The sequence below is a fragment of the Trachypithecus francoisi genome, unplaced genomic scaffold, assembly GCF_009764315.1.
Source record: "Trachypithecus francoisi isolate TF-2019V2 unplaced genomic scaffold, Tfra_2.0 Lachesis_group4, whole genome shotgun sequence".
Classification (NCBI taxonomy): Eukaryota; Metazoa; Chordata; class Mammalia; order Primates; family Cercopithecidae; genus Trachypithecus; species Trachypithecus francoisi.
The window spans coordinates 132,869,580-132,888,847 of NW_022681469.1; the positions used below are offsets into that span (position 1 = coordinate 132,869,580).

The 19,268-nt window shown below is 40.0% G+C and overlaps 1 protein-coding gene across 4 annotated transcripts in view; it reads right to left on the reverse strand.

Annotated features, from left to right (window-relative positions):
• Window positions 1–19,268, reverse strand: part of AMPH (amphiphysin) — a 247,059-nt gene that overhangs the window by 120,298 nt on the left and 107,493 nt on the right. For all 4 annotated transcript variants that reach the window (XR_004433135.1, XR_004433134.1, XM_033193703.1 and 1 more), the window contains exon 3: window positions 2,978–3,032. Coding sequence is in view for 2 of the 4 variants with exons in the window: in XM_033193703.1 (XP_033049594.1) it covers window positions 2,978–3,032 (55 nt within the window). In the remaining 2 variants the exon portion in view is untranslated. The remainder of the gene's footprint in view (window positions 1–2,977; window positions 3,033–19,268) is intronic.

Below are 19,268 nucleotides of genomic sequence, written 5' to 3' on the forward strand. Positions count from 1 at the left end.
AAAAAGTAATAGTAGTAGGCTGCCATTATCCCATTGTATAGATGAACTCTGACTTGTGAAACTGATGCCCACCATTGGTCATGTAGTTCAAAGGCAGTAAAAGACAATAGATAAAACCAGGGCTCTGGAGAAACACAGAACGAAATATGCAATCTGGTCTTGTCGTTTTCTTGGCATGCAACTTTGGATGAGCTATTTAAACTCTGTTTAAAAAATCACTTTTTCTTTTTCTTTCTTTTTTTTTTTTTTTTTTGAGACAGGGTCTCACTCTGTCACCCAGGCTGGAGTGCAGTGGCATGATCTCCGCTCACTGCAACCTTCACCCTGGTTCAAGCAATTCTCCTGCTTCAGCCTCCTGAGTAGCTGGGACTACAGGCATGCGCCACCACACCTGACTAATTTTTGTATTTTCAGTAAAGATGGGGTTTTGCCATGTTGCCCAGGCTGGTCTTGAACTCCTGGCCTAAAGTGAGCCACTCACCTTTGCCTCCCAAAGTGCTCAAATTAAAGGTGGTGTGGGCCGGGCGCGGTGGCTCAAGCCTGTAATCCCAGCACTTTGGGAGGCCGAGACGGGTGGATCACGAGGTCAGGAGATTGAGACCATCCTGGCTAACATGATGAAACCCCGTCTCTACTAAAAAAAATACAAAAAACTAGCCGGGCGACATGGCGGGCGCCTGTAGTCCCAGCTGCTTGGGAGGCTGAGGCAGGAGAATGGCGTAAACTCAGGAGGCGGAGCTTGCAGTGAGCTGAGATCCGGCCACTGCACTCCAGCCTGGGCGGCAGAGCGAGACTCCGTCTCAAAAAAAAAAAAAAAAAAAAAAAAGGTGGTGTGAGCCACTGTGCCTAGCAGTAACTCACTTTTCTTATCGATAAAATGAAGATAATAAAACTACCTGCCTTATAGAGCTGTCATGAGAATTAAAATGCTATGCCTGGACTATAAAATTCATAAATATATTTTAGTTTAAAATTCAATTTTGCTAATTTTTATTATTTTGGCCATTTTATTATTATTATATTTTTATTATTTCATTATTTAATAACATGTTTGTATTCAGTTTTACACATCCACATTAAAACTGTGAGAATAAATTCTTAGAATGAAACTAGTATGTCAAAAAGCATACCAAATAAATAAATAAAAGTTTTTACTAACTGCTCTCCAGAAAAGCTATCCTCCTGGCAATACATGAATGGAGTCCACTTCCCAGAGTTTTACCAGTACTAAATACAGCAGTATTTTATTTGTAATGTCTTTGAACATTTGGAGGAAAAATGATAAAATCTTCTTTTCGACGCTACCTAATATTCTTTGATTATTCATGAGGATAAGGCTTTTTTGTGTTTATCACCCATCTATAGTTCTTCTTTGGCTAATTTTTCCTTAGAGTTTTCTGCCCAACTTTAATTTAACCAATTGACCTTCATTTAGTCTACTCACTGAGCTCTTTATATCTTGATTTACTTTCATTAACTATGTTGCCAAAATGGTGTTTTTAAAAAACATATTAAGGTCTACATACTTATGAGGTCAAATTTCTCCATCTCTATGGAGAGATTTATGGGTTTCTGCCTTGCGAGTAACCCTTATAAAGACCTCTACAGCCTGGAGACTAAATTTACTGTATTTTATTCTAGTACTTTAGCACATTTCTTTGCATAGTGATCCACGGCAGACACACCTGACAGTGATAACTTAAGCATACCCTGAGAATCACTCTGTACGGTAGATGCACCTGAATATGTGCTCAGAGTTCTGAGCTAAGAAATCTGGGAGTGGCCAACCCAGAGATTCATTCCTTGTCTACAAGGAACATCTGAGCCCTGAGCCTGTCCCGTGGAAGGTGAGCCATACAGGGGATTGAGGCCATGTGTTTTGGGTTAAACGAAGGTTGCCAGGTGGAGGTTGTTAGGTAGAGGGTGCTAAGCGAAAATGTTACAGAAACTGCATTGCTTTTTGCAAATGGATGCAGTTCTCCTGCCCAGCCTGCCACCACTTGGCAGTGCGATACTCCTGCCCAGCCCTGCCATGATTGGGCCCACTCTGTATGTAAGTTTCCCACTAATAAAATCCTGTGTCTTGTTTGCTGACTCTGGTTCCCTTTTTCGGCCTTTTGAACCTGGTGTCATCCCTACTGAAGTTAATTGAGTCCAGTACAACATATTTACATCTTTACTATATCTGGAATTAGGAAGGAGGGAGTAAAGTGTGAGGTTGAGAATTTCACTGTTTTCTAAGTGTTTGGCCAGTTTTCCAATACCCTTTGTCAGATGATCCATTCTTTCCCCACAAAATCTGCCTTATGATACATCATGTCCATGGGCACACTTGGCTGTGACTCCGGGCAGGCAGCGTGATGATGGATAGCAGGCACAGGCTGAGCCCACCTCCCTATTGCTCTCTTCCCCCTCCTCCAGTGGCCTCATTTCCTTGCCTTATATGGCTGAGTCCCAGAAACTCATGCCAGGGCCTCTCTATGCCCATGCATTGCATGTCGGTAGGGCTGCAAGTGCTGCTAGTCCACACAAGTCACAGCCAGTCCAGGGCCATGTTTGCTGATCATCTTCCACCTGCCTCTGCCACCATGTCTTGCCCCTTCCAGTGAGAGGGCTTAGGTGAGAGTCTGTGAGTGCTCCACTCTTGGGATGTGGTCTCCCTCAGGAGGTAAGCCAGCTGCAGCTTTTCTTAAACAAGGTCTCAGGCTCACTCTAAGAAATTTTCCTGGAAATCTTTGGCATGTAGGTGGCATTTATTTCTAGTTTCCAGCATAAGGGCGCACATATTTTTTCCTTATATATTCTGATTATCATTTCAATGGGAATTTAGGGGTGGGTGGAATGGAACACCTGTGTTCAAGCACCCATCTTGCCAGGAAGCCAAATGGCTTTGTAATTAACACTCAATCCTGTCACTCATGAATTCCAAGAACAACCTGTGCTTAGTAACATGCAGTAAACAACTCATACACATTACCTTTGATTGCTGCTAAATATCCTCGGAGTTCTCGCTGAAGTCTGGTACCCTCTGCCTAAAAAACACAAGCACAGATGCTAAACATCTAGTCTATATTTTGCATGAAAACATCTAAGAAGTGTTAAGTCTCAAAGTTACTATTGCCAGAATCTCATTCTTGAAAAAAACATAAATATGTGGACACAGACTAAATAAGGCAATAATGTCCATCAGTCTAGATATTTACAGAAATTTCATTCCACTTCAAAGAGCAAAAGGAGAAGGCAAGATTTTGCTATTAGACAATACAATTCATTACACAGCCTCTAATTCAAGAGCTATCAAATTTCTAGATTCTGACACATGAGTTATAATAGTAGGGAAGTGATCACCATTATCTAATATGGTAGCCACAAGCCACATATGGCTGTGAGTACTTGCAATTGAGACGTACTGTAATGGTATTTTCCATTTACAATGTAAGTATATTTTATACAACAGATTTTAGAGACTGAGTACCAAAAAAAAAAAAACCTCATTAATTTTATACAGATTACATGTTAAAACGATAATATTTTGGGTCTATGGAGTTAAACTACATTATTAAAATTTCACCTCTTTCTTTTCACTTTAAGGATGTAGCCACTAGAAAATTCTTTTTTTTTTTTTTTTTTTGAGACGGAGTCTGGCTCTGCCGCCCAGGCTGGAGTGCAGTGGCCGGATCTCAGCTCACTGCAAGCTCCACCTCCCGGGTTCACGCCATTCTCCTGCCTCAGCCTCCCGAGTAGCTGGGACTACAGGCGCCCGCCACCTCTAACTATGTAGTTTGCATTATATTTTTATTGGACTGCACTGAAATAGAGAAACTGTTAAACTGTAAATGTTGACACATGAATGCCTGTTTTGGTTTGGATACCTTTTTAGAAACTCCGAGACTCTCTGAAACTAGGATGAGACTGCTAATAGTTTACTTTGGAGTTAATCAAAGAAATGCCAATAGGAGAGTCGAGAAGCGAGGAAAAGAAGGGAAGACAGCGGATACAGGGAGCATTAGCAAGCAAGTTACCACTGTGGGCAACTGGACCTCAGTTCCCCTGGGGAACTCTGGGAGACAGTGTCAATGAAACACCCTATAGATACCCTAACTGAAAGGCAAGGAAGCTGAGGCGTTTATCCTATATCTCCTGTCAGCTGTGTTTCTAGAGCTGCTCCTAGGGGACACTAATTCCCCAAAATATCTACATAGGGGCAGAGAGGGCTCCAGAAACCAGAGAAGCCCTCAGGCAAAGAGTTACCAATGCTGGCAAGTCAGTCTGGTGGGCTCAGAAAAAGTAGGTACTAGGGGCATATGTCTGAGCACCAACAGTAGCTTCTATGATTTTACAACTGAAAATCTATTTAAAACATGCATGCATTTTAATTGCATAGTCATTTAACAAAATTGCAGAGAGCTAGCATACAGGACTCCACCTTGAGCTCGATAATTTCAATAGTCATGTTCAATTTAACAAACACTGTTAGTATTTGCCCAAAAGAGTGGTGGTGGGGGGACCCTCTTTCCTCATTATAATCTAGTGGGGGAGCTAAAATATGTAAGCAAAAAAAAAAGAAGAAAAAAATGCACTGCAAGGCAGATTACATTTAGCATTGCAACCGCCATTCAAAGTGTTGGAGTACAAAAACAAATGCCCATCACATTTAAAGATAATGATTCATACAAAGAAACTGAAAAGAAGTAAGACTATGCTTGACAGCAAAAGGGATTCTGAATTAGGATATTTTCCATATAACACTTGCATTGTGCAGGTATAGTGATATTATTTCTTTGAAATCTATGCAACACTGAGGTGAGGTATTCTGTATTTGAGTAAAGCTCAGGTTATTTTTGTAGCTCCATAAACCCAGTTACTACCAGACAAAATCTTAGGATGAGTCCGTTTGCTGGCACATATGAACTTCAAACACAATGGTTCTATTCAGAATGGCAAAGCAGAAATCAAAGTACTAAACAATTGACTCCCTTTCTAGTGTCTCAACATGGTTTTAAATCAAAACTCAAGCTTTCTATTCTCTTGTTGAAACACTCAGAAGTTTGTGTGATGGCAAATTCCATCAGCTAGAGAAAATAAAGCAAATCATGGTGGGGTTCCAAACAGCAAAGTGTAGTAGAAAACTATTTCCAGAGAGAGGAAGAGGAGAATAAAGAGAAAATGCCCATGATAAACACTTGAGTAAAAGTAGACAACGAAGAGGACCCAGAGAAGTCAGGATGAAGTCCTCAAAACCACCAAGAAAAGTATATTGGAGCAAAAGAAGTGGGTCTTTCCCCTTCTAAATATCCATTATGTGAGGGCATTGTGTCACATTCTGAGTATATAAAAAGTGGAAAAAATATGGCTTTGATATAACATCATATAATAATTTTGGTAGATTTTATTTATTTATTTATTTATTTATTTATTTTGAGACGGAGTCTCGCTCTGTCGCCCAGGCTGGAGTGCAGTGGCCGGATCTCAGCTCACTGCAAGCTCCCCCTCCCGGGTTCCCGCCATTCTCCTGCCTCAGCCTCCGGAGTAGCTGGGACTACAGGTGCCCGCCACCTCGCCCGGCTAGTTTTTTTGTATTTTTTTAGTAGAGACGGGGTTTCACCGTGTTAGCCAGGATGGTCTCGATCTCCTGACCTCGTGATCCGCCCGTCTCGGCCTCCCAAAGTGCTGGAATGACAGGCTTGAGCCACCGCGCCCGGCCCGGTAGATTTTATTATTGTCAATTTATGCTGCACCTCCCTACCAGATCTGTCACTGGAGAAAGATCATACTTCCTGCCTCAGCAACATCAGGCTTGGCTGTAGGATCTGACTTAGCCAATGAAACATGAGTGGAAGTTCCATGTCCAACTTTCAAGCTGAAGCTACAAGAGCCATCACATGCTCCTGCCATTTCTTTCCTCTCCCTATACAGAATTTGTTTCTTCAATCTGGATCCCAGAGTGAAGGGACCATAGAGCACAGCCACCACCTGCATTTTCATGAGTGAGAAACCTACCTCCATTGTTGAAAGCCACCGAGATATTGCTACCATGGCATAAACCTAGCCCAAACTTCCGATAAAATGATTCACCATCAACAGAGGAAATGCCAACATGTGGAGAGAAGCTGAAATCTAACCAATAAAAAGCCCACTCGAGTTAGTGAACAGAAAGGGACTAATGGCATTTACAGAAACATTTCAGAAAAATCAAACTGGAAAGATTAAGGACAAACTGAACGGTTCACAAATGGAAGCCCAAGTGGTGGTCAAGCAATGGAAAGAGACAGAATGGAACTGAGAGAGAAGCAAGCTCCAGCATCATTTGTCCCATCATATTTCAGACAATTTCAGAGAGAATAATATCTGAAATTTACCTAGACAAATATAGACCCAAACCAATCTAAAGCCTAAAAACCCTAAAAGACACAATTAGGAGGGCTTGAATCCATTAAGGATTCGAAGTTGAGAAACCACATTTCTCAAACTATATAATCGTAGAATCTGGGGGCATTTAGTGGTTTGTCTAGGGCACATACATCCACAAAACAAAGCTAAAAGATCTCTCTGGAACATCAGTTTCTTGAGGTGAAGGGAAAGAAATGGAAGAGAAACCATTATTTTACAACCACTAAGCCACCTCTTATGAAGTCGAATAAAAAAACAGCATGGGAATGAACCACAGAACTTCACACATTTCTGCTGCTTTCAGCTGCTGCTTTAGGATTCTGCTGTACCAGTCATGGTCCTTCCATGGAAATGTGTGAGGGACACCGAGTTAAGCAAGGCTTACTTCTCACCCAGAAAGATGTGTTCCCTCAGTTACACAGAGCCGGCCACGAAAAGGGATGGTTATGAGTCACCAGGATTGCTCAGAATATCCAGAAATAGCAAAAAAGTAGCAGTGAAAGGCATTCTTTTCGCAAATGTTGAAGGAATAAAGTTATGTCAAATTAACCCCACAATTAACTAATTGCCTTTTCCTTCAGTAGAAATAAAGTGAAATAATTCAGCCTCCAATCCATATACTGGATTCATCTTGTCAAAGGGAAGCACTGCAGACTTTTTTTTTTTTTAATGAAATAAGAAATCCAGAAGAGATTTTTTATATAAGAGTGGAACAAAGTTCAAAATTGTGCAATAATTACTTAATAAATGAGTTCAATTTAAGCAGATAAACTAAAGGCTGATTTAAACGACTTTCTTCTTTTCCAATTATTAAAATTCTTAATTTTCCCCATAAGTATTTGGGTTTCAAGAACCACAGTAATAGCCACACTTAATTTCATGTAAATTTCTACTTAATCAAAAAGGTAAAAAGCTCTGGAGAAAAATCCTCCACCTACAATATGCCATAAAGTAGTTTTTTCTATACAAAACTTATTGCATAACAAAATTTCCTTAAGATCATTATTCTGCAGGAATAGCAGATGTTTGAAAGTAAACAAATTCTTATAACATTGCTCAGATTTCACTGAATTTGAAGTTCATTCCAAATTCCTTTGTAAAGTATCATTTTAGTAATTCAGCTGTGAATTATGTACTGCACATGTGTGTGCAGAAAACAAAGTTTTTTGCACCCTTGAGATTATATTCCCTTATTTTCCCTTCTTGTTTCTTTATATCGTTTTCTACAAGATATCAGGAAATTATTGTTCTATGTCCTGGTCACAGGGATCATGGCAACAGGAGGGCAGGGGGGTCTATTATAATTAAGTTGTCTGAATTGCCTAGTAATACTCCTCTTTGGAGAAGATCCAACTGCATGAAGATGCAATGAGTATGGGAAATTACTGAGTCAAGCTTTTGTTTGTTTGTTTGTTTACATACACTAAATTTTGAAGCCCTGCAATATACTAATATTAGTAAATACATATGCCAAGACTTCAAGAGTCTTGAAAAAGGTATAATTTTGTTAGTTTACCTTTAACCTAGTTATTTCTGCCCAGAAGAAAGAAACCATACTTGAGACATTAATTTAATTTAGTTGCGGACAAAATTCATAGAATGAATTAGTGATTCCTAAGGAACTAATAGAGCAGCAGCAACCACTGCACAATTTAGGGGCACCATTCCTACATACTACCATGTGCATGACACCCCGGGGTGGGGATGTGCATCACTAGAGCCCCAACTGCACAAGAAAAACCAAACCCTGTGGATTTTATTAGTAAGGTTAAGCAGGTCTGGAAAATACCTCAAACGATAGGCATTTAATACCTGTTAAACAGGCAATAGTCCGTTGAATTGACTTGTTAATATATGGTCAGTGTAGCACTGACTTATCTTTATAAGTAATTTTTGTTATAAAAAGAAAAAGAAAGACAAGAGGAAGGAAATATCACACGCAGTATGCAAAAATGTTTCATTAAGTTGCCTCTCCAACTCAGAAACTGTGAGTTGACATTTTAAAAAGGGCTCAGGTGGAAAGCCAGCAGTACTAACATCTGCATGAAAGGTGGATCTTAGGAGACATAACTTCATAACGTTGTAATTTTACAAAGGTGAGTCCTGTCATCTCATCTGTGATCATAAGCCTATAGACATTCCCAGAGTTACATTATCATTTTTGGCCTTTGATGACATTTTTCTCTTGAAAATGGCTGAAGTAACATATCAAAATTAAAACTGGCTCAATTTCTCAAAGTTCAGACAGGTTAACTCAATCTTGAAAGCAATGATAATAAATTTGCTGATCATTTTTGAAGCTTAGAGGAAAATTAGATTATCAAGGAGATGAGATTTAATGAGCCCATAATCAGCACCTTGATTAACAGATGACTAATAACATAATATCTGAATCCACTTACGATCAAAGACATTAGGCCACTGAGCACTACAGGCACTTCTGGTTTGTTAAGAAATAGAGCTCTCCCGATGAAAAGTTCAGGTGCTGTTAAATGGGAACATGAGAGTTTTTCATAAGTAAAAGCACCAGGGTCTCTGAAATTTACATTTCTGTTTCCTTGCTTTGAGCTCTTTGCACTATTGGAGCTGTCTGTCATTAAGAAGCCAGCACTGACTTCATAAAACAGTTTCTCTTTTTTTATTTCTTTTTTTCACAGATATTAATGCAGAAGCTACAAGATAGAGATGAAATAAGACTGGATATTTGCAGTCATATTCCTGGGATGGTAAGGCAGGGAGTGCATGGAAGGAAGAGAAATGTCAGAGAACATCTCGGTTTCTACAATTTTATCCAAGATTCGTGGCCCAATTTCCAACTATCCCTGTCACCAATTCCAAGAATATCTATGATCTGAAAACTGATTATCACATACTTTCTAGTTTCAACAAAACAATATCGAATTATGATATATCAAAATATATCATAATTATGGAAGTATAGTGACATCATCATAATCACATGTACAATCTCTCCATTTATTTCCCTTAAGCCAGTTAACTTTTTTGAATTTATACAGATCTCCATTCAGATCTTCTGGAAAAGCTAACCCATATTATGTTAAACAGCCATTAAATCATCACAGCATGCAGACTGGATATAGCTGGAAGATCTGCTTTATTGCCTTGAATTTGTGACCCTTGAAAAACCACTCAGTTGTTTTTCTCTCTGTGTGTGTGTGAGGAGACTTGACTTACAAGGTGCATTACGGGCATGATTTAAAATCTTTTCAGCCTTCACCTTAATAGCTAGAGCACAGTATTGAATATATTGGTAGGGAAGGGGCATGGAGAGCTGACCCAAAAATCAAGGGAGACTTTAAAGGAGCTCCACTTCCAGCAGCAAGTTCTCCTGTGACTTGCTGTTCAGTGTCCCCTGCTGTGGGTATAGATGCTAGCTCTATCTATAACATTCTGTCGTGACCAAATCAGACAGCAAGTACAAGGACTAGAAAAACAACTGCTGTGTCAAGGCACAGAGATGCACTGATGGTAGAGAAGGAAGGGTCTTGGCTATCATTATTCCAGGCTAATCAACAGCCAGAACATTTCTGAAACTGCCATTTATGATGTCTGTGTTAGTTTGCTTGGGCTGCCACAACACAAAACCACAGACCAGGTGGTTTTCTCACAGTTCTGGAGGCTGAAAGTCTAAGATCAAGGTGTTGGCAGGTGCAATTTCCCCCCATGGCCTCTCTCCTTGGCTCGCAGAGGACCACCTTCTTGCTGTGTCCTCATGTGACTTTTTGTCTGTGTGCATGTGTCCCTGTTGCCTCTCCCTCTTCTTATGAGGACACCAGTCCTGCTGGATTAGGGCTCAGGTATATGACCTCACTCAACCTTAATCACCTCCTTAATGACAAAACAGTCACATTCTGAGGTAGTGGGGATTAGGAATTCAGCTAATGACTCTGAGGAGAACACAAATCAGTCCATGATGCAACAATGAAAGTTTTTGATTTGGCAAAACAATCACAAAGTCTAATACCTACTGAGTGGCCACTTTGATCCAGGCATTGTTCTAAGTTTCACAACTCTGTTAGCTCATACTCCTCACAATAATTGCATATGGTTGGCACATTGTTATGAGAAAACGGAGGCACAGAGGCTGAGAACTTGCCCAAAGTCACACATCTAATAGGTGGCAAGCCAGAATTGGAATCCAGGTAGGCTGAATTATTTTAGCCCTATGATCCACCTCAAGAGCCCACCAGCTTGATCCCTGCTCTCCCACCTCTCTGCCTCAGGGTATAAAGGATGATGAAGGATAAAGCTGCCCAACAAGAAGCAACTGTTGATAAATGAGGATAAGGTAACTAAATGCACCATTCTCCATGCTCTCAGGATATAGTACTCATCTGTAAATAAAGATATCAATTGTTCACTAGTTTTTCTCAAAGGCTCACAATTCCACAGAGTTTATTAGATGTGATTCATATCACATAGTGGTTAAGTCTACGGGCTCTGAGATCACACTTCCTGGCCTTAAAATCTAAGCTCTGCCACTTCTAACCATACAACTTGGGGCAAGTTACTTAATCTCTCTAGGTCTCCGATTTCCTCATCTATTAAATGAAGATGATAACAATACCCACCACCTAGAGCTATCATGAAGGTTGAGGGAGTCCAGTTATATAAAATATCTGCTGAGTGCCTGGCACATATCATGCACTCCAGAAATGCTGGATAACACTATTATCATTCCACTAACACTTTGTAAATGACAAATTATGCAAAGGGTAGGTGTTTCACAAATGCTTGATTGACCTAAGTTCTGCTACATGTCGTATTGCAAATGAATATCTTCGTGAGGAAGATGCATGATGAAAAACCTTCCCAAAACAAGCTACTTGGGAATTTATAATGCTTCCTTGTTTTTTCATTTGTAGTTTTAAGTATCAAAGACACAGTTATGTTTTTCAGAAAGTTATTTTATAGCTTTGAATATTGCAGTAGTAGAGGCTCCTAGAGTATACAAGAATAATTTATGCAGATATAAAAGAACCAACTGACAATGGATATGACAAAAATCAACCCAATACGATAGACTACTGCCTGAGGAAACAAGAAAGCATGAATACTAAAGGAAAAAAGAAAATTAAGTTCATTTCCAAAATGAAAACTTTTATGACATATACTCAGTTTTCTCATGTAAAACAATTATAATTATGGATTGCCATGAGAATCAAGTAGCTAATATACAAAACGCTTTCTAAATGTCAAAGCCCTACTTGTAGAAAGTCTTCAGTATAAAAACACTTTGTCACTGCTTTTGCCTAAGTCAGTCAAATAAGGCTTGGAAATTTGGAAATTGTTAAAGCTCCTTGGAAGATCCTTATAACTAATCAGGTTTGGGAACATATTCGAGCAGATGTGCAATCAAAGAAGGCATTATCTTTATTATATGTGTGCAATCTCAGGCTTATAACCGAGTGGTTAACATCATTGAATGACTCTTTAGAGACACAAGTCAAATGTGTGACCTGACTCATAAGTCTGAAATAGGACCCAGGAATCTGTATTTTTAAAAAGCATCCAGGTGATGGTTATTGGGAAACTTTAATTTTTCACTGTGTCTGTCACTTAACAGACACGTAAGTGTGTATATAGCTCTAGTATGAGATTGCTAAAAAGACACTTAAAAATATGCCTGGTTCCATGTTTCAGTCAGTCACTGTAAGACATTCCTTCTAATGTATGTCATTCCTTTAGACTGCTATGCTAATGGAAAAATCCATGGTGGGGCTTACAAGGTGACTTATAAGAGAGAATCACCATCAATGGGAACCAATAAAACTCATGCAAATCTAAAAACCAACTGTAGCTCATTTCTGCAGATTTCAAAACCATTTCCAATAGTCTTCCTGGGCTTGGATGACAGACATGCCTCATTCTCTGCATCCCATTACCAGAATGGTACAGTTAACCTGGGAATCATTTAGACAGATACATCCAACTAAATAATGAGCTTAATTCACAAGGGAAGTGGCAAATATATAGAATTAGTCTCTAAATAAATGCTGAGGAATGGGACTCTAAACCCTCCCTAGTTGGCATGGTTAATTAATATTGTAGAGTAAAATGCAATTAAAGTGGGTAACAGAATGGAACAGATAAAAGGAAACCATCAGAGAAATAACATGAAGAGCTTCCTGTAGGAGTGATTTCTTAAAATGGGGACAAGCTTCATAGGAAATGGCACAGCAATGCCTGTGACATCTGCAATTTGACTGGGTCAATTTTTAGCTCCGTTTAAACTAAGGCTTTTCATTTAGATAGGCTAGAACTGAAGAGATATTCTTACTAATGAAATAAAATAAATAAGAATAAAGAGGTTAACAGATAAACAAGTTCAACAAATGTAACAAATTTTAGTTTTCTTCCTCACATCTGGCACCATGGACAGCAACACCCTAGCATTCCCATGAAGTAGGCAGACTTATTTGCCAGTGAGCAAAGAGGAGATTTATTGGATGTGTTGGAAATGAAATAAATAGAAAGACTATAGATAAATGCAGAACAGTTTGAAAAGCAAGGGCCGTTACATTCTTTTGACACCTACAGGTTTCCACTATCTGCTCCCTCCCACAGAAGTCAATTTTATTGGCAATCATAGTGGTTTATACTTATATTTTAAAAACTTTAAATCAAGATTGTATAATCAAAACACATATTTCCTATAAGAATAACATTGCCAAGGAGAGTGGCAATCTTAACTAAGAGCTCAGTGGCCACATTCCCTTGTTTTTTGTCATATAATGAATACAACTATATCTAAATTAAACTAAGAATCTCATAGCCAATCACCTAACAATTTCATGACTATTTAGCATGCTATGTGAGCAGCTTTACAGGGTGATGATTTTTGCAGAAATGAACAGGAGATACCCATTGAACCTGGGAAGTCTAGCTGAAAATGGGATTGTGGAAAGGTATAGAAATCATTTCTTCTAAGAATACCAATTGGGGTGAGAGAATACTCATGCACTAATGATAAGTGATGAAACTAGGATATCAAAATATATGATAATTATAGAAGTATAGTGACATCATCTAGAGATTATGTATCTTTTTCCTACTACTTTAATTGCTTCAAAAGAAAGAAGACTTTTGTGCACTAGACCACAAGCTTGACCAAAACAGACATTTTTCTCTAAATTGTTCATTTCTTTCAGTGCCTTGTACAATGCCTTGAGTCAGTGAAGAATCCTTTTGGTAAAGAATAAATTCTATAGGGAATTTATTCTCTCTTACCTTAAATAAAGTGTCCTGCTCCTATCTCAAGTCAATTCCTCAGCTGTGTTTTAGATACCATCTCCTCCTGTCTACTCGAGGACACAGATCAGCTGTTCTCCCCTTTGTCTGATGAATCACCACATTTTCATTCTGGACTAAATGAGTCCCTTTAGTATACAGATATTTCTGCCTTCTTAAGAAAATGTTCTTTTGACCCTCACTCCTTCTCCCAGCTATAGTTTTGGTCTTTGACTGCACTTTGCTTCAAAAGGCAAAACTTGAAAATTGCTGCCTCCAGGCCTCTAAAAACCATTCCCTTTGCTCTGCTTATTCTTGCCTTACTTGGTTTTCCTTCTACAGCTCTCATCATTTTCTAGTAGACAGTATAATCTACTTATTAATTGTGCTCTATTTATTGTCTGCTTCCCTGGTTTGGAAGTAAGATCCACAATGGTAATGACCTTTGTCTGTCTTGTTCACCGAAGTTTCTGGAATACCTAGATCAATTCCTGGTATGCAGAGCACACTCAGTAAATCCATAGCAAATGCATGCCTCAGTAGTTACCTGCTATTGTTTTAAATGGGCCTCCACATGATATCATCTATCAAATAACCTAAAAACTTCCTTAACAGTTAATACTAAGATGAAACACTTTAAAATTTGGAAAATATTTACACAATAAGATGGTTTTCAATATTAAAGAACCCCTGCAGAAAATTATAGCTATAACTAAGAGTATATGCTATGGTTTCAATAACCTTGCCAAAACTCACATTGAAATTTAATTGCTGTTGTAACAGTGTTGAGAGGTAGGATTTTTACGAGGTGATTAGGCCATGGTGGCTTCACCTTCATGAATGGATTAATGCCATTATCATGTGAGTGGTCTAGTTATCATGGGAGTGGGCTCCTGGTATGAAAGATGAGTTTGGCCTGGTTTCTTCTCCGTTTTGTGCACTTGCTTTCACCTTCTGTCCTTCCACCAATGTCTGAGCAGATGCTGATGCCATGCCCTTGGTCTTCTTAGCCTCCAGACTGTGAGAAATAAATTTTTCTTTATAAATTACCCAGTCAGTGGTATTCTATTGTAGCAGCAGACTAAGACAGAAAATTTATACCAGGAAGTGGGACTGTTGCTATAAAAAATACCTGAAAATGCAGAAGAAGCTTTAGAATTGGGTAATGGATAGAGGCTGGAAGAGTTTGGAGCAGGCTAAAAAGAGCCTTTATGGCTGTGAACAGAGCATTAAAGGTGATTCTCGTGAGGGCTCAGAAGAGGAGAGCTGTAGGAAAAACCTGAATCTCCTTAGAGATTACTTACGTGGTTGTGACCAGAATTATGGTAAAAATATTAGGACAGTAAAGGCCATTCTGGTGATGTCTCAGACAAAAAAAGAGGAACAAGGCATTGGAACCTGAAGAAAAGGGAATCCTTGTTATACAGTAACAAAGACCTTAGCTGAATTGTGTCCATGCCCTGTGGTCTTTATGGAATGTAGAAATTTAGGGTGATTGATATGGTTTGGATTTCTGTCCACACCCAAATCTCATGTTGAACAATAATCCCCAGTGTTGGAGGAGGGACCTGTTGGGAGGTGACTGGATCATGGGGGTGGACTTCCCCTTTGCTATTCTCATGATAATAGCAACTTCTCGTGAAATCTGACTGTTTAAAAGTGTGTAGCACTTCCTCCTTCACTCTCTTCCTCCTGCTCCAGACAAGTAAGATATGTGTCCTTCCTTTTCACCCTCCACCATGATTGTAAGTTTCCAGAGGCCTCCCCATCCACGCTTCCTGTAAAGACTGTGGAACTGTGAACAAACTTAACCTCTTTTCTTTATAAATTACCCAGTCTCAGGTAGTTCTTCATAGCAGTGAGGGAATGAAATAATACGAAAAATTGGCACCAAGCAGTGGGGCATTGCTATAAAGATACCTGCAAATATGGAAGTAACTCTGGAACTGGGTAATGGGTAGAGGTTGGAAGAATGTGGAGGACTCAGAAAAAGACAGAAAGATGAGGCAAAGTTTGGAACTTCCTAGAGACTCATTAAATTGTCATAACCAAAATTCTGATAGTGATATAGTCAATGAAGTCCAGGCTGAGGAGGTCTCAGATAGAGATGAGGAACTTATTAGGAACGGGAGCAAAGGTCATTTGTGTAATTTGTTAGCAAAGAGATGGGAGGCATTATGCCTCTGCCCTACAGAGATGGTGGAAGAAATTTCTAAGCAGCAAAATGTTCAAGATTTGACCTGGCTGCTTCTAGCAACCTATGCTTATGTTCATTAGCAAAGAAATGACCTGAAGCTAGAACTTATGTTTAAAAGGGAAGTAGCGCATAAAAGTTTGGAAAATTTGCAGCCTGGCCATGTGGTAGAAAAGAAAAACTCATTTTCTGGAGAGGAATTCAAGTTTGCTGCAGAAATTTGCATAAGTAAAAAGGAGCCAAGACAATGGGGAAAATGCCTTGAAGGCATTTTTTTCAGAGACCTTCTTGATAGCCTCTTCCATCACAGGCCCTGAGGCCTAGAAGGAAAGAATGGTTTTGTGGGCTGGCCCAGGGCCCCACTGCCCTGAGCACCCTCAGGACACTGCTCCCTGCATCCCAACCACTCCAGCTCCAGTCATGATTAAAAGGGACCCAGATAAGTCTCAGGTCACTGCTCCAAAGGATGTAAGCTGTAAGACTTGATGACTTCCACACAGTGTTACGCCTGTAGATATGCAGAGGGCAAGAGTTGAGGCATGGGAGCCTCTGCCTAGATTTCAGAGGATGTATGGACACATCTGGTCCAGGCAGAATTTTGCTATAGGAACAAAGCCCTCATGGAGAACCTCTACTAGGGCAGTGCCAAGAAGAAATATGGGACTCGACCCCTTATACAGATGCCCTACTGAGGCACTGCCTAGTGGAGCTGTGAGAAGAGGCCCACTGTCCTCCAGACCCCAGAATGGTAGATCCACGGACAGCTTGTACCCTGCACCTGCAAAAGCTTCAGGCACTTAACACCAGCTGATGAAAGCAGTCTCAAGGGCTGTGCCCTGCAGAGCCACAGAGGCAGAGCTGCCCAAGGCCTTGGGAGCCCACCCCTTGTGTCAGTGTCACCTGAATATGCGGCATGGGGTCAGGGAGATTATTTTGGACCTTTCTGATTTAATGACTGCCTTTCTGGGTTTCAGACTTGCATGGGGCCTGTAGCCCCCTTTTTTTGGTCAATTTATCCCTTTTGGAATGGATGTATTTACCCAATGCCTGTATCTCTATTGTACCTTGGAAGTAATTAACTTGTTTTCTATTTTTACAGGCTCATAGGTGGAAGGGTCTTGCTTTGTCTCAGATGAGACTTTGAACTGTGGACTTTTCAGTCAATGCAGAAATGAGTTAAGACTTGGAGGACTGTTGAGACGGAATTATTGTATTTTAAAATGTGAGAAGGACATGATATTTGGGAGGGGCCAGAGGAGGAATGATATGGTTTGGATTTGTGTCCCCACTCAAATCTCATGTCAAATTGTAATCCCAAGTGTTGGAGGAGGAACCTGGTAGGAGATGATTGGTTCATGGGGGTGGACTTCCCCCTTGCCATTCTTGCAATTATCATAATAGTGAGTGAATTCTTATGAGATCTGGCTGTTTAAAAGTATAAAACACTTCTCCCTTCACTCTCTTCCTCCTGCTCCAGCCGTATAAGATCTACCTCCTTCCTCTTCACCTTCTGCCATAATTTTAAGTTTCCTGAGCCTCTCCCCTCCATCTCTGCTTGCTATTCAGCCTGAGGAACCATAAGCCAATCAAACCTCATTTCTTTATAGATTACCCAGTCTTAGGTAGGTTTTTATAGCAGTGTGAGAGACTAATACAGTGATGCACTAGGATATCTGATGGAAGAAATATCTAAGCAGCAAAGCATTCAGGTTGCTGTGTGGTTACTTTCAACCACATATAGTGAGATGCCAGAGAAAAGAAATGACTTAAATATGCAATTTATAAATCAAAGGAAAGCAGAACAAAAAGATTTGAAAATTCACAGCCTGACTATGTAAAGAATAAAAAGCACATCAGAGAGACGATGCTAAGGGTATAGCCAAGTATTATTTGTTAAAGAGATTAATATGAACAAAAAGAAGCCAAGTGGTATTCATCAAGACAATGAAAGACCCCACAATCATTCTGAAAATATTCTAGGCTGCCCATCCCATCACAGTCTCAGAGCTCTAGAAGGGCAGAATGGTTTTGGGAGATAGACCTGGGGCACCCTCCACAGGCTCACTGCCCAGGACAACCAAGGGACTCTGCTTCTTACATCTCAGTGCAGCACTCTTTGGCCAGCCCAGCTGTGGCTCGAGTGGTCCCAAGAGCAGCTCAACCCACTGCTCCACATGGTACAAGTGGTAAGCCTTGGTAGTGTCCACATGGTGATAATTCTGCAGGTGCACAGAATGGAAGAACTTTGAGGAAATGGCTTCTTCCTCCCAAGAGATTTCAAAGGATTTCATAAAAAGCTTGGAACTCAGGCAGAAACTTGCCACAAAAGCAGAGGTGTCACAGAATCTCTACTAGGGCAATGTACAGTGGAGCCCTTGGGGCAGGGCTGCCACAGAAAACATAGAACTTGTAGGGCCACCAGCATGGAACTCTAACCCATTAAAGCTGGGTGAACTGAGCCTAGCAAAGTCATGCGGGCAGGGCTGTCTGAGGCCATGGGGGCCCAACCCCAGCCCCAGTGTATCCAGTAAGTGGGATATAGAGTCACGGGCAATTATTCACCAGCTTTAATGTTTTATGTTTTCTCTGTTGGGTTTTGGACTTACTTGGGAACAGTTATCTTTTTCTTCTTATCTATTTATCCCCTTTAGAATAGGAATGTCTGTCCTATGCTTGTTCCACTATTGTATTTTGTAAGTAGATAACTTGTTTTGATTTCACAGGCTCACAGCTGAAAGGAATTTGCCTCAGGATGAATCATGCATTCAGTCTCATCCACATATGATTTATACAGGACTCGGGACTTTGAACTTTTGAATTGATGTTGGAATAAGTTAAGACTTCTGGGGCTGTTGGGATGGAATAAATGTATTTTGAATTGTGAGAAGGACATGAGTTTTGAGGGACCAGGGAGGAATTCTATGATTTGAACATCCCTGCCAAAACTCATCTTGAAATTTAATTACCATTGCAACAGTGTTGAGAGGCAGGATCTTTAAGAGATGATTAGGTCATATGGGTTTCACACTCATGAATGGATTAATGTCATTATCATGGGAGTGGGCTTCTGATAAAAAAGATAAGTTCAACCCAATTTCCTCTGTGTCATGTTAACTTGCTTCTACTTTCCACCCATCTGCCATGGGATGGTCTTCATCAGATAGCAGAGTCAATGCTGGCATCACATCCTTGGACTTCCCAGACTCCAGAACTGTGAGAAATGTATTTCCTTTCTTTATAAATTACCCATTCTGTGGTATTCTGCTACAGCAGCAAAAAACAGACTTAGCATCTCTAGGTAAACTTTATTTAAAGAGATGCAGACATGCACCAATTCACTTATAGAATACTGTGCAACTATTGAGTTTAAAGATTAATGGAAATTCAGTATGAACTCAGGCAACAAGACTCATAATTACAAATGAAGTTTCTC